Genomic DNA, 10,701 nt, shown 5'->3' with positions numbered 1-10,701 from the left:
TTCATTTGAACAAACCCCATCTTAACTCTAAATAGACATGGTAACACACTTATAATATAGTTATTCATTGACTTACAATTCAAATATCTTACATTAGGGATTGTGGAAGTCAGTATTACTGTGACAGCTTGTACACCCATTGTTGACCTTGGTGTAACATTGGTTGAAGAAATAAAAAAGGAAGCGATGTTTATGTTAAATGAAATAAGAACCCAAGAAGATCTACCCCATGTACAGGCACATCTTCAAAGTCTTGGTCCCGTGACTGTCATACTTGTTCAAAAGAAAAGTCTGTGTGTGGTACTTGACTGTGAGACATCGGAATCTGTGGAAGAGCTTTGGATGGACTACAGATGTGGAAAGCTCAAGTCACTGTTTACAGATGACATTGGAACTGGTGAAAGATTACAAAGATATCGAGTGTCGGCTGTATCCTTGAAAGTGACGCTGCCACGGTGGCAATATCGACGAGCAGTGGTGCAGTTGAAATATTTGAAGGAAGGTAGGTTATGCTTCAGAATAGAGAAAAAAATTAAAATTATGGTCCCGAGAGGCAGAATAACTTTATGTGTAACTCGCAGGCACGGTGTAAATCTTTCATTACAGAGATCTTACCAGTCAATAATCGCAATCATACCAATCCATAATCCAATAACACTAGGTCAGAATTTGTAAGACAATAGTTGTAAACATAGACAAAAAACAGCACAGAACAGACAGTAAATAGACGGTACACAAACAAAGTCAAATTCATGAAAGAAAGATATATGGACCTCTGGCAAAAAGACCAAGAAGTGATGTCAGGTGTTTCGAAAATAGTAAGCGCATCCTGCCCCACATGTGGCACCCGCCATATATCAATCTGTAAGTCAGATAGGTAGTGGTCACTAACTAAGGCCCCATGTCACCGATGCCATCAGTGATCATTTGTCGAAGAGAGATTTGTATCTACCAGCTTGCGATACCTGCCAAAAAAGCGTTTGAATGTAGAGACAAGTCTTGCTCTGGTGTAACCTTGGTTTAACAGTTTGTAAGAGAGATGGCCATGTCTCTCTACAAAATCATCATATGAACTGCATGCTCTTGCATATCGAATAAGCTGGGAAATGTATACCCCATAAGCAGGTGAGAGTGGAATATTACTGATGAGGTGTGGAAAATCTAATCCTATGCGGAACTTTACAAATGATAATAAATGTCCATGATTACTAATCAGTTTTCTCGAAGGCACTATACGAACATTCAGGGTTACGTTTGACTTATTCCACATTAAGCGAAATTGTGTTCTTGGTACGAGCTTAAAAAAAGCTAAGTAGCAAATCATAGACGCAGAAAAAGAAGCGAAATTAGCCATTTAGGGGTTTGATTTCAAAATTGTTCTCTTTCAAACCTACGCTTAGTACGAACAACTTAACCTGATATTGTACGTTATCTGGAAATATTTCTTTATAAGGCCACGAACCAAAAGAAGAGTCTTCCGATCTTTGTCCAATATGTGGAAAGATGGTAGCTACGGCTGGAAATAGTGCGGCATCATCCAAGTCATTGCGAGAAGAAGGTATTTAAACTTAGTAATCCATGAATCAATCAGCCAACCAGTCAGTCAGTCAGTCAATCAATTAATCAATCAACCTATCTATCTATCTATCTATCTATCTATCTATCTATCTATCTATCTATCTATCTATCTATCTATCTATCTATCTATCTATCTATCAACCAATTTAACGGCAAAACAATTATTTGGGATGATCATAGTGCTATAATCGTAGTAAAGCAAAATAGTTGAAGTCCCTTTAGATTTGACATCGCTCTGGTATGTCAGTAAGTGTTTAAGAAGTTTTGGCAAAATTTGCCTGAGAGGAAACATTGTCATAATCCTAGTCATTCTAAATGAACATGTTACCGATAGAAATCACAATTTGTGAAATATTACGTGTAAACGACGAAGCATTCAATTATATATATACGAAGTGCATACAGTCGGCCACAGTATAAACAGTTTATCTTATAATATGTTTCTCGAATCTTGTTATATTAAAATTTATATTTCAGATGACATCACCCACTTTGTCGCGATGGAAATAGAAATTCAATCTCAAGATCTGACCAGAGAAAAGCTGCTTTGGCAAGGATGCTCGGAGGCGATGGCTCTAGTGTAATCGAATTAGGTGTCCAGAAAGAAGAAAAGGGCAAAGGAGTATCGTCAATAATTCTGTTCAAAGTACAAGCTTTACAACAGTTATCAATTTTGGCGAAAGAGCGACCGGAGATTCTTGGCGCACTTGGAATCAATCGATATTTGCATCTAGGTGTCGATCAGCTTTCACGTGTACGATCAGAGGGGGCACTAAGAAAGAGCCATCAGTACGATGCAAATGGTTAGTGTGTAATATTTCCTTTCTGACCGTTTCTCTCTTTAAATTGATTTTCATGCTAGATTCTTTTATATCAGTTTTAAAGAGAAAGAGAAAATGACACTTTCATCTTTCCCCGATCTTAGTGCATTAAAACATCCTTGTTAATATATATTTTTTAATCCTTAAAAGAATTGAATACACTGGTAGAAGAGAGCGGAGTTGTTCTTCGACCCACCACTTCTGAAACCTTAGCTCGGCAGAGAGATGAAGGTTAACAGAACGTTTGTTCAGGATTTTGGAATCGCCCCAACCAAGCCCCTACCTTCATGCAGTTACCATGGTGTATGACGATCATGAGATCCGACAAGCGATCGAACGGGATTATACGGAAATGCAGCATGAATATCAAACTATCAAAGAAAACCTGAGTGAAATTGTTAAGAAAGATGAACAGAAGACAGAAACATTGCTCACTGCATTGTCTAAACTTAATGGGAAAAATGATAGATTACGTAAGACCATCGATAAAATAACGATATTTGAAAGCGACAGAAGGCGATCGGTAGATACAAATATCGAAGGTAAAGTTGATAGATATTCCAAATGTCTTAAAACATCTTTTAAATATAAGACATTTTCGACATTTCGATAGAGGTTTTGTATATTATATTTCATGTTTAAATTTTCTTTCCATGCCATATACACAATATTGTTGTATGGATACTCTTTTATTCTTCTGCCAACCAGAAAAGTCAGTAATGAACGCTAATATGCAGATTTATAGCTTTTTATTCATCTGATCTAGATTCTTGTAATTTTCGACAGAATTTTCATTTAAATTCGACGATACACAGCAGTCCTACGAAGAAATACTGCAAAAGTTACCCTGTCACTTCACGTGGAAACTGGATCTAGATGTTAATTTTAGATATGAGGTAATGGTGTTCAAATTTTTTATATATTATTCTTCTCTAGGAACTATGTTATTCACTGCAAGATAAAGCTGTTAAGTTGTGCTTTCATACCTTATTACATTGTCTACTGTCTAGTAGTATTAGTGTTACAGAATTTTGTTGAGAAATTTTATGTAGAGATAGCTACTTTCTAATTCCATGATAATGAAGGCAAATTGCCATCTTTGCCGTCCCTTCCTAATATCCTGTGTTTACATATATTTCTTAATTTTTTGGCGTGATTCATCTCTAACCAATCAAAGTCAAACACGCTTCTATACTTTCCCGCCCAAACCGGCTTAATTAGTCGCTTTACTGTAGGGTATTTATGCATCATTGCATGTATGTATACACACACCGCACCGCTCATCTCTGGATCTGGTCGTCACATACCCACTCACTGTTATACTATATGTTTGTAACAGCACTCCAACGTAGCTGTAGTAATACAGTTTGAAGAAATACAGCCGCCGTCTCTGTCGCCATCACTTGAACTCATATGTACCTGCTCCATAAACAATTTCATACAAATGTAAGATTATAGATTTTCCATGCCGTGAGATTATATTAATGCGATTTAGACATAAAGTGAGTCACACGTGCTTATGATGTTGTAAGGTAATTGACGTATTGTGTTAGAGTTATTGACATGACTTCATCTTTTCCCTGCTCTCACAAATCGCTGTCTCATTTCTTTCACTCCAGTATCTAATGCCTGCTGCTGATGATATGCTTAAACACCATGACGATCTCGCTCCTGTACCCAACAAAGCCTTGAAAGGTTATCTGTACGTGTCAAAACTGAGACCGGAACACGAGAGAGACTCGAGAGCCGCCTTAAAATGGTTTGATGAAGCCCTGTCTGACAATCAAAAAGAACTTGGCAGATGTGATGATAACGATGGACCACTGGGTGATAAGTTGGTTCTTCTTGCAGATATAGCATGGGTTCATTTCTTGTTTGGTGAAAAGGAAAAGGTCAGGGAAAGATTAAACGAAATCGCAAATTTATTTGTCGGCAAACTGACAGAGAAACGAAAATCATATATTTATGGTCACAAGGGCGTTGCTTCTCTCTATTTTCGGAAGGGGGCAAATGACGAGGGCATTGATTGCTTACAACGAGCTTTGTTAGCCTTCCCAAAGAAAATCGATTGGTTAGTTTTATTTGCTTTCCTCTTGTCGCTTAAGAGACGGCGAATTTTCGGCGATCGAAAATGTAAAGAAGCCTTTATGATGACTTACCGTATTGAACATTTAGCTGAGAAAGTCCTCGAAATAAATTCGAATCATAGTTGTGCCATGGCAGTGTTAGGACAGTTGTATACCGATATGGATCCATATGATGACGCAAAACCTTACGTCGAACGGGCTCTAGAATTACATCCAACGTCTCCAATAATACTGAGTGAAGTTCTTAAGTTTTTAATTCGTAGCGAAGACTATGACAGAGCCTTAAATGTAGTCCATAATGCCATAGAACACAAACCAGAATCTCCGGAACTGACGGATATGTTAGGGCAGATATATGTTGCAAAATATCAACGTCATCCTTCACTTGAAATTAATCGTCAGTTGTTGTCAAAGGCATTACTTTGTTACGACGAAGCTATTAAATTCGCTGGTGGAGTATTCCACCATGCTGTATTCGCTAAGGGCGGAGTCCTTAAATTAATGAAAAAGCATGATGAAACTAAAGAAATCCTCACCAGTCTAATTGATAGTGGCACGCTGTCATGTCCCTTTTACAAATCATGGGCGTACTTTGATCTTGCATGTACGTACAAATTGCTGAATGATGACAGGAAACGTGAGATATATCTCAATAAAGCAGCAAATTTAGGTTCTGAATACCGTGATGGAAAAAAGCAGCTCGAGCTGCTATAATGATACTAGAAAATAGACTGAAGCAGGAAGGCAAGAACAATATGTTTTACTTGAACTTGGTTCAATGCATATGAAATTACGAGAGTTTGAAAAGGCATGTGAATACCACTTAGAAATACTTAATTTGTAGTGTAGTTAACGAAATGGATGAAACAGGAGGCATGTCGAAATCTTCGCTCAATCGTGTTCCCCTTCATCGTAGACTTGCCTCTATACGGTAAATTCTTCAAGACCCCGGCGGATTTAAAATGCCGACTCGGAGACTTAATCAGCAATAGGAATATGCCAAAGGATTCGGTTTGCTTAGCAAAAGTTATTTTGGGATAGTTGGGATATGTAGCATCAACTGAAACGTAGAATATGCAGTTTGAATGTTACACACGCCTGTGTGATAACGTCACGCAGGTACACAGACGGCGACTGTGTGGTGTCATAAGGCGAACGAGTTTTGTAGGTTTATAAAACGAGTCGTAGAGTGACTCAAACTTTGTTAAAACACTGATACTAGAGAGTCTTTCAAGGAGGTAACCCTCCCTCAGTCTAGGAAAATCTTTGGAAAATAAAATACCTTGCATCTGATCTTATGAAAAATCGTATTTCCACCAGTTCACCGGGTAAGCAACTGTAACTTGCAAGACCAAAACTACACGTACTTTTACAGCAAGTATTGGTTGTTTCCTTCTCTGTCTCCACACTCCAATGCCAAAGTTCAAAGGTCAGAATCCGCGAAACACTTTCATTGCAGACTACTCCTCTATTCGTTGAGTTATGATTGTTTGTTATTTGTTTTCACTTCTTGTTAAGCGAAGGGGCTCTATCAGGAGATGTTCAACACTAATAAGTTTTTTACGCACAGTCGTAGCCAAACGACTGCCCACAAGTCGGTAGACCACGTTCCCGGCTATAATTATAATTTTTTGCCATTGTCTTGTGAAGCGGCAACTCTTTGTTTTCAATGTCTTAGTTGACAACTGTGTCGCCTACTTCTAACACAGATCAGCCAGTCTGATTAGGTGCTGCAGGTAATTTAAGGAAAAGAATAGAAAAAACTGACAGGGGGTCCAGCTCCTTCTTGTTGATGTATTTTGATCAGGATCTTTCATTCGTGACAATAGAAGGGACGTTGTTACCCTTTCCATATTGTAAATTTTCATCTTCGTTGATGTGATATATGAATTTTGAATGCCATATCCCTCATACAAGATTTTCGCTGATGATGTAATTTCTTCAATTTTTTGTGACAATTTCAGTTCTGAATTCATGCTATTTACATCTTCGGTAGGCAGTGACATGAAATGAAATGAAAGCTTCTTTGTGTTTTTCCTATGTGTGCGTTTTTCTTTAATCTTTAAAGAAGCAAGAGATATAATTCTGGCAATTTATATGCGTTTCTGTGATATGTCTACTTCAATCAAACAACTTTAATTAGATTGTACGGACACTGTAACAACATGAAGAAGCTGTAAGTCTCAGTAAAATCGATTTTCAAAAGACGTATCGACTTGGTAATTCTAAAACTTTTCCACACAAATTGTTTCGATATATTGCCGAGATGAGTATTTCACACTTATTACAGCTAAATTTGTTCTCCGTCGTCTTGAATAGACTGAAATTTGTCTCATGTTTTTTGAGCTCGACTTCCGAAATATGTATATGAAAGACACATATGCTGAAAACTTGTGTATTTGTAACCATGTGAGTGTTCAAATATTGTTCAAAATTTTACTGTGTACTTTGACTTTTTTTATGCGAAGACCATGAGTAATTGTACTTTGTCAATCGATCGTAGAATTCTTTTACTTGCGCTTCGCATACGATCCTGTTTTGATGTAAGTCATAAAAGAAAGAAAGAGAGACAAAATATTATATACATGTAGGCAATGACTTTTAAGGTACATGCAAATATTTATGAAGGATGTGTGAATATTAAAAATTATCTTATGTAATTTTATGTCAGTTAGTGAAGACATTTTCACTTTTGCTTTCACTGACTAATGGAGCCCTTATAATGCAATTGTTTGCAGTGATTTCAAAGGATTTGTATATGTTGCCTCAAGTTGTCTAGTCCAAAAGAGACAGGTGAATTCAATATCTAAGACGTGCTACGCTAGTATACATGTATTACACGTGAGAAGTTAATGTGTTATAGAGTGCTATGATTTTCTCAAATAAATTGACTCATTGATTGCCTTCTACCTATACCACATTTTACATGGGTTATTTTTTGTTGAGTTAAGCAGAACTCTCCACGTTGACAGGTTACGCTTGAGAATTTGACAGTTCATAATAGAATGTATGGATCAAAGTTCTTCAGTAGATTCCAGTAAAGCAGCAGTACACTGGCAATTGTGATATTAAAATAAATTTCCAAATGCATTATTGATCACAATTATCATTTAACTGTATATACCCTTATTAGCTTATTGGTACCAACGACGTTGCATGTACAGGAGACTCAAGGGTAAATTGTGAAATATTCAAGAATAAAAAGACTCAGAAATGAATGTGAATAAGGTACAGTGTGACGAGTAAAATATATTAAGTTCAACCCCAAAATTATTACTTGATAGCGAGTTTTGTGAGATGTATTTGACAGGCGTGAGCAAAATGCAATAAAAGTGGCCAGTTTAAACCTACAGTCATTATGTGAAATCAAAACTTGTCCAAAAACTCAAGGTCCATTAGATAATTACTATTTAAATATTTACTGGCACTATCCTGAACCACTAAAGTAATAGTAAGTGATTGTACCAGGTGGCGCAAATAGGTAAATTAACCTGCTAGCATGCCATACTATGAATGCCCCTACAATTCAATTATTCATCTAATGTTGAAGGTTATCAATACACTCTACTTAAAAACACGTCTCGTTCTCTACTAGCTCAGTCCGGCTTTATCTTAGAACATTTGTTCAGAAGCAGTATTAGCAGACCAAGGACATCTATCGCGGAATGCTATACTAGCTGACCAGTCTCCAACTTGTAACAATGCTCATACTGCGTCAATCACGTCAATTAATCGAATCACACCACTGATTTACTTCATATTCGTTGGTCCAACAAAATAAGAACGCCTGCTATCAGTTGTGACATGTTAGTGACGACCTGACAGGGATCGGACTGATAACCAGCGGACCTCAATGGCAATACCTTGGCGAACTGTACAAACTGCCTGTTCTGGAAATAAATGCAGATTAAAGGTGAATAAAAGAGTAATTACTCCTATTGTATACATGTTATTGGGTTAAATACCTTTAGATGTATCTTTGAAAAGTAATACTCTTTAAAATTCAGTAAACACTTGGATAATCAATGACAATGTATCTAACCAAGAAATTGAATATAACATCACATATTTATGATTCTGAATTCTCTCCAGTGGAGGAAATTAAAAAGGACTGGTCAGTTTAATTGGCCTAGAATGTAGCAGGCTGTTTTGTAGTTCTGGCAAACCCCTAAAAAAACTGTCCAGCTTCCGGCCCTGGACATCGCAGCTTTGGCTCCCCACAAATGACCTACTATAATTTCTAACGCCCTTTATTTTTGCGTCCAGTTCTCACCGAAACTCATCTTGATCATGTGAAGTTGAAAATTACTATTACTGAAATAGTGTGAAACAACATATATGCTATAACCACTGGCGAATAGCTGTTGAAGCCGAAGATTCAAAAGTTCCCTTTCACATACATTCAAGGACTGACGAGACACGAGATTGTCATGAAAGAAAGGATATGATGACACAACCCCATCGAAGACAGCGAAGTTTAAAATTCACTCCTGGCTATATGGCGGTACTATTTAGATGCTTGTCAAAAATTTGAAAAAAGAACAGTCAAGGATTAGACAATTAAGTAGGGTGGGTTAATATACTGGAAACGGAAATATTTCTGTCGGCCTTAGTTGTAGTAATAAACAAGCAAAAACTAGAAAATAACTGTTACCATGTAATGAGGCTTGTTTCAATCCTACTTAATATTGACAGGGGTGCCCCAATATCTATAACAAATCGAGTGAAGTTAATATGTTAAATAACTGTTGCATACATTAATGATCAACAAAAGGCGCTTATCGAATGTCGACTTTGGAATTTTGTCTCAAATAATGGCGACTAGTGGTACCCGCTGAGGCAAAAATCCGACTCTGCAACGACTAGGTTTTCTCATTCCGTATGTGACAGAGATTTCTCCGGGTGAGTGATTTTCTGTTAAGTGCATGTATATTCGAGGTGTCTTTCCCATCGAAGTTTACACGAATTTGAAGACGAAGAGAGATGACACAAGTGGAGAGCGCTATCCGGGGCGTGATCACATACTTTAAAATCACAGGAGCTGTGAACGAGGTATGTAGTCATTTTATATCGAATTCTTGTCATTACATATTTGGCAAATAATAACTTATGGAAAAGCTTGTTAATAATGATGTCGGTAGATGTACATATGTTAAGTCCTAAAAACCAATCGAAGACGATTAATGAATTTTGAATTAGGTTTTTTTGACCAAGCAAGGACGCACACTCCGGTCGGATACTATCCAAGGCTTACTATTAACGCTGGCATATATCCCATATCGGTTGGAAACCTATTTCTCGAATAACACCCATGAACAGAAAATTTAGTGACACAATGATGCCTAGTTGTCTGTTCGGAAAATGTTAGGAATATTGAAATATATATATATATATATATATATATATATATATATATATATATATATAGAACAAAGCAGGTCAAGACGCACCAACTCAGGACACCAAGCTCTTCATTTATAAAATTTATTACACCGACGTTTCGTGGGAGTAATCCCACTTTATCAAGGTTAAAACAATCTGAAATAAAATAACAACGACAAACTTTAAAGTAAAATACACATGCTAAAAAAGATTGAATCATACAGAGACTGGAAAACGTGTAAAAGTTAAAAATAAAAATTGGCGCCAACTTACAAAAAAGCCGAGCAGAAAACTGCTCCGCTTTCCTTCAAACCCAGGAGTCGAATGGTCAAAGTGTGGGTATTGTTTCAAAACAACGTCAAGGCTTATTTATACTTGAAAGACATTAGCATATTAAAGTGTAGGAAAGGTGGCAGTGCAAACCACACAGAAATGACGTACTAAATATACAATATATATATATATATATATATATATATATATATATATATATATATTATATATATATATATATATATATATATATATATATATATATATATATATCAGGACCGCCCACATTGTACCGACTGATTCATTAGCTCAGTTGGTAGAGCATCCGTAATGTCTACGGGGGGTGTGGGTTCCGCATGGGTCACTTTTCATTCACCACTGTATTTCATATAAAAAAATTCGTATGGTGAGTCATTTCAAATTTACCCTTCTCTAGCTTTGCATCATTCATAAGATTGGTGAGTTTAGCCGTTTACTCACCATTCACGCACAACAGAATGAAAAGCCCATGTAAGAGTCAGGACCGTCCACATTGTACCGACTGATCCATTAGCTCAGTT

At 36.8% G+C, this 10,701-nt stretch overlaps 2 protein-coding genes and 1 long non-coding RNA gene across 3 annotated transcripts in view; 1 reads left to right on the top strand and 2 right to left on the bottom strand.

The window, feature by feature from the left end:
- The window catches only part of LOC139142760 (transmembrane protein 35B-like), a 110,747-nt gene that overhangs the window by 35,072 nt on the left and 64,974 nt on the right, over nucleotides 1-10,701 (bottom strand). The gene's annotated exons all lie outside the window — the stretch shown is intronic.
- Nucleotides 7-2,935, top strand: LOC139142758 (uncharacterized). Its single transcript, XM_070712866.1, has 4 exons — nucleotides 7-502; nucleotides 1,454-1,558; nucleotides 2,056-2,381; nucleotides 2,550-2,935. The coding sequence occupies exons 1-3, from the start codon at nucleotides 187-189 to the stop codon at nucleotides 2,160-2,162; spliced, it is 528 nt and encodes a 175-aa protein (XP_070568967.1). The 5' UTR covers nucleotides 7-186; the 3' UTR covers nucleotides 2,163-2,381; nucleotides 2,550-2,935.
- LOC139141498 (uncharacterized) lies at nucleotides 9,957-10,300 on the bottom strand. Its single transcript, XR_011554201.1, has 2 exons — nucleotides 10,142-10,300; nucleotides 9,957-10,024 (listed from the first exon to the last, which is right to left on the bottom strand). It is a non-coding gene; the product is annotated as an uncharacterized lncRNA (long non-coding RNA).

The sequence above is a fragment of the Ptychodera flava genome, chromosome 10, assembly GCF_041260155.1.
Source record: "Ptychodera flava strain L36383 chromosome 10, AS_Pfla_20210202, whole genome shotgun sequence".
In the NCBI taxonomy this organism is placed as follows: Eukaryota; Metazoa; Hemichordata; class Enteropneusta; family Ptychoderidae; genus Ptychodera; species Ptychodera flava.
This window is presented reverse-complemented; position numbering and strand designations above follow the sequence as displayed.

Bases quoted from the DNA above. Each gene is read 5' to 3' on its own strand.
- LOC139142758 (XM_070712866.1), top strand. From the start codon at position 187: ATGTTTATGTTAAATGAAATAAGAACCCAAGAAGATCTACCCCATGTA. The intron at 503-1,453 runs GTAGGTTATGCT...TTTCTTTATAAG, and splicing joins GTTGAAATATTTGAAGGAAG to GCCACGAACCAAAAGAAGAG. The intron at 1,559-2,055 runs GTATTTAAACTT...TTTATATTTCAG, and splicing joins CAAGTCATTGCGAGAAGAAG to ATGACATCACCCACTTTGTC.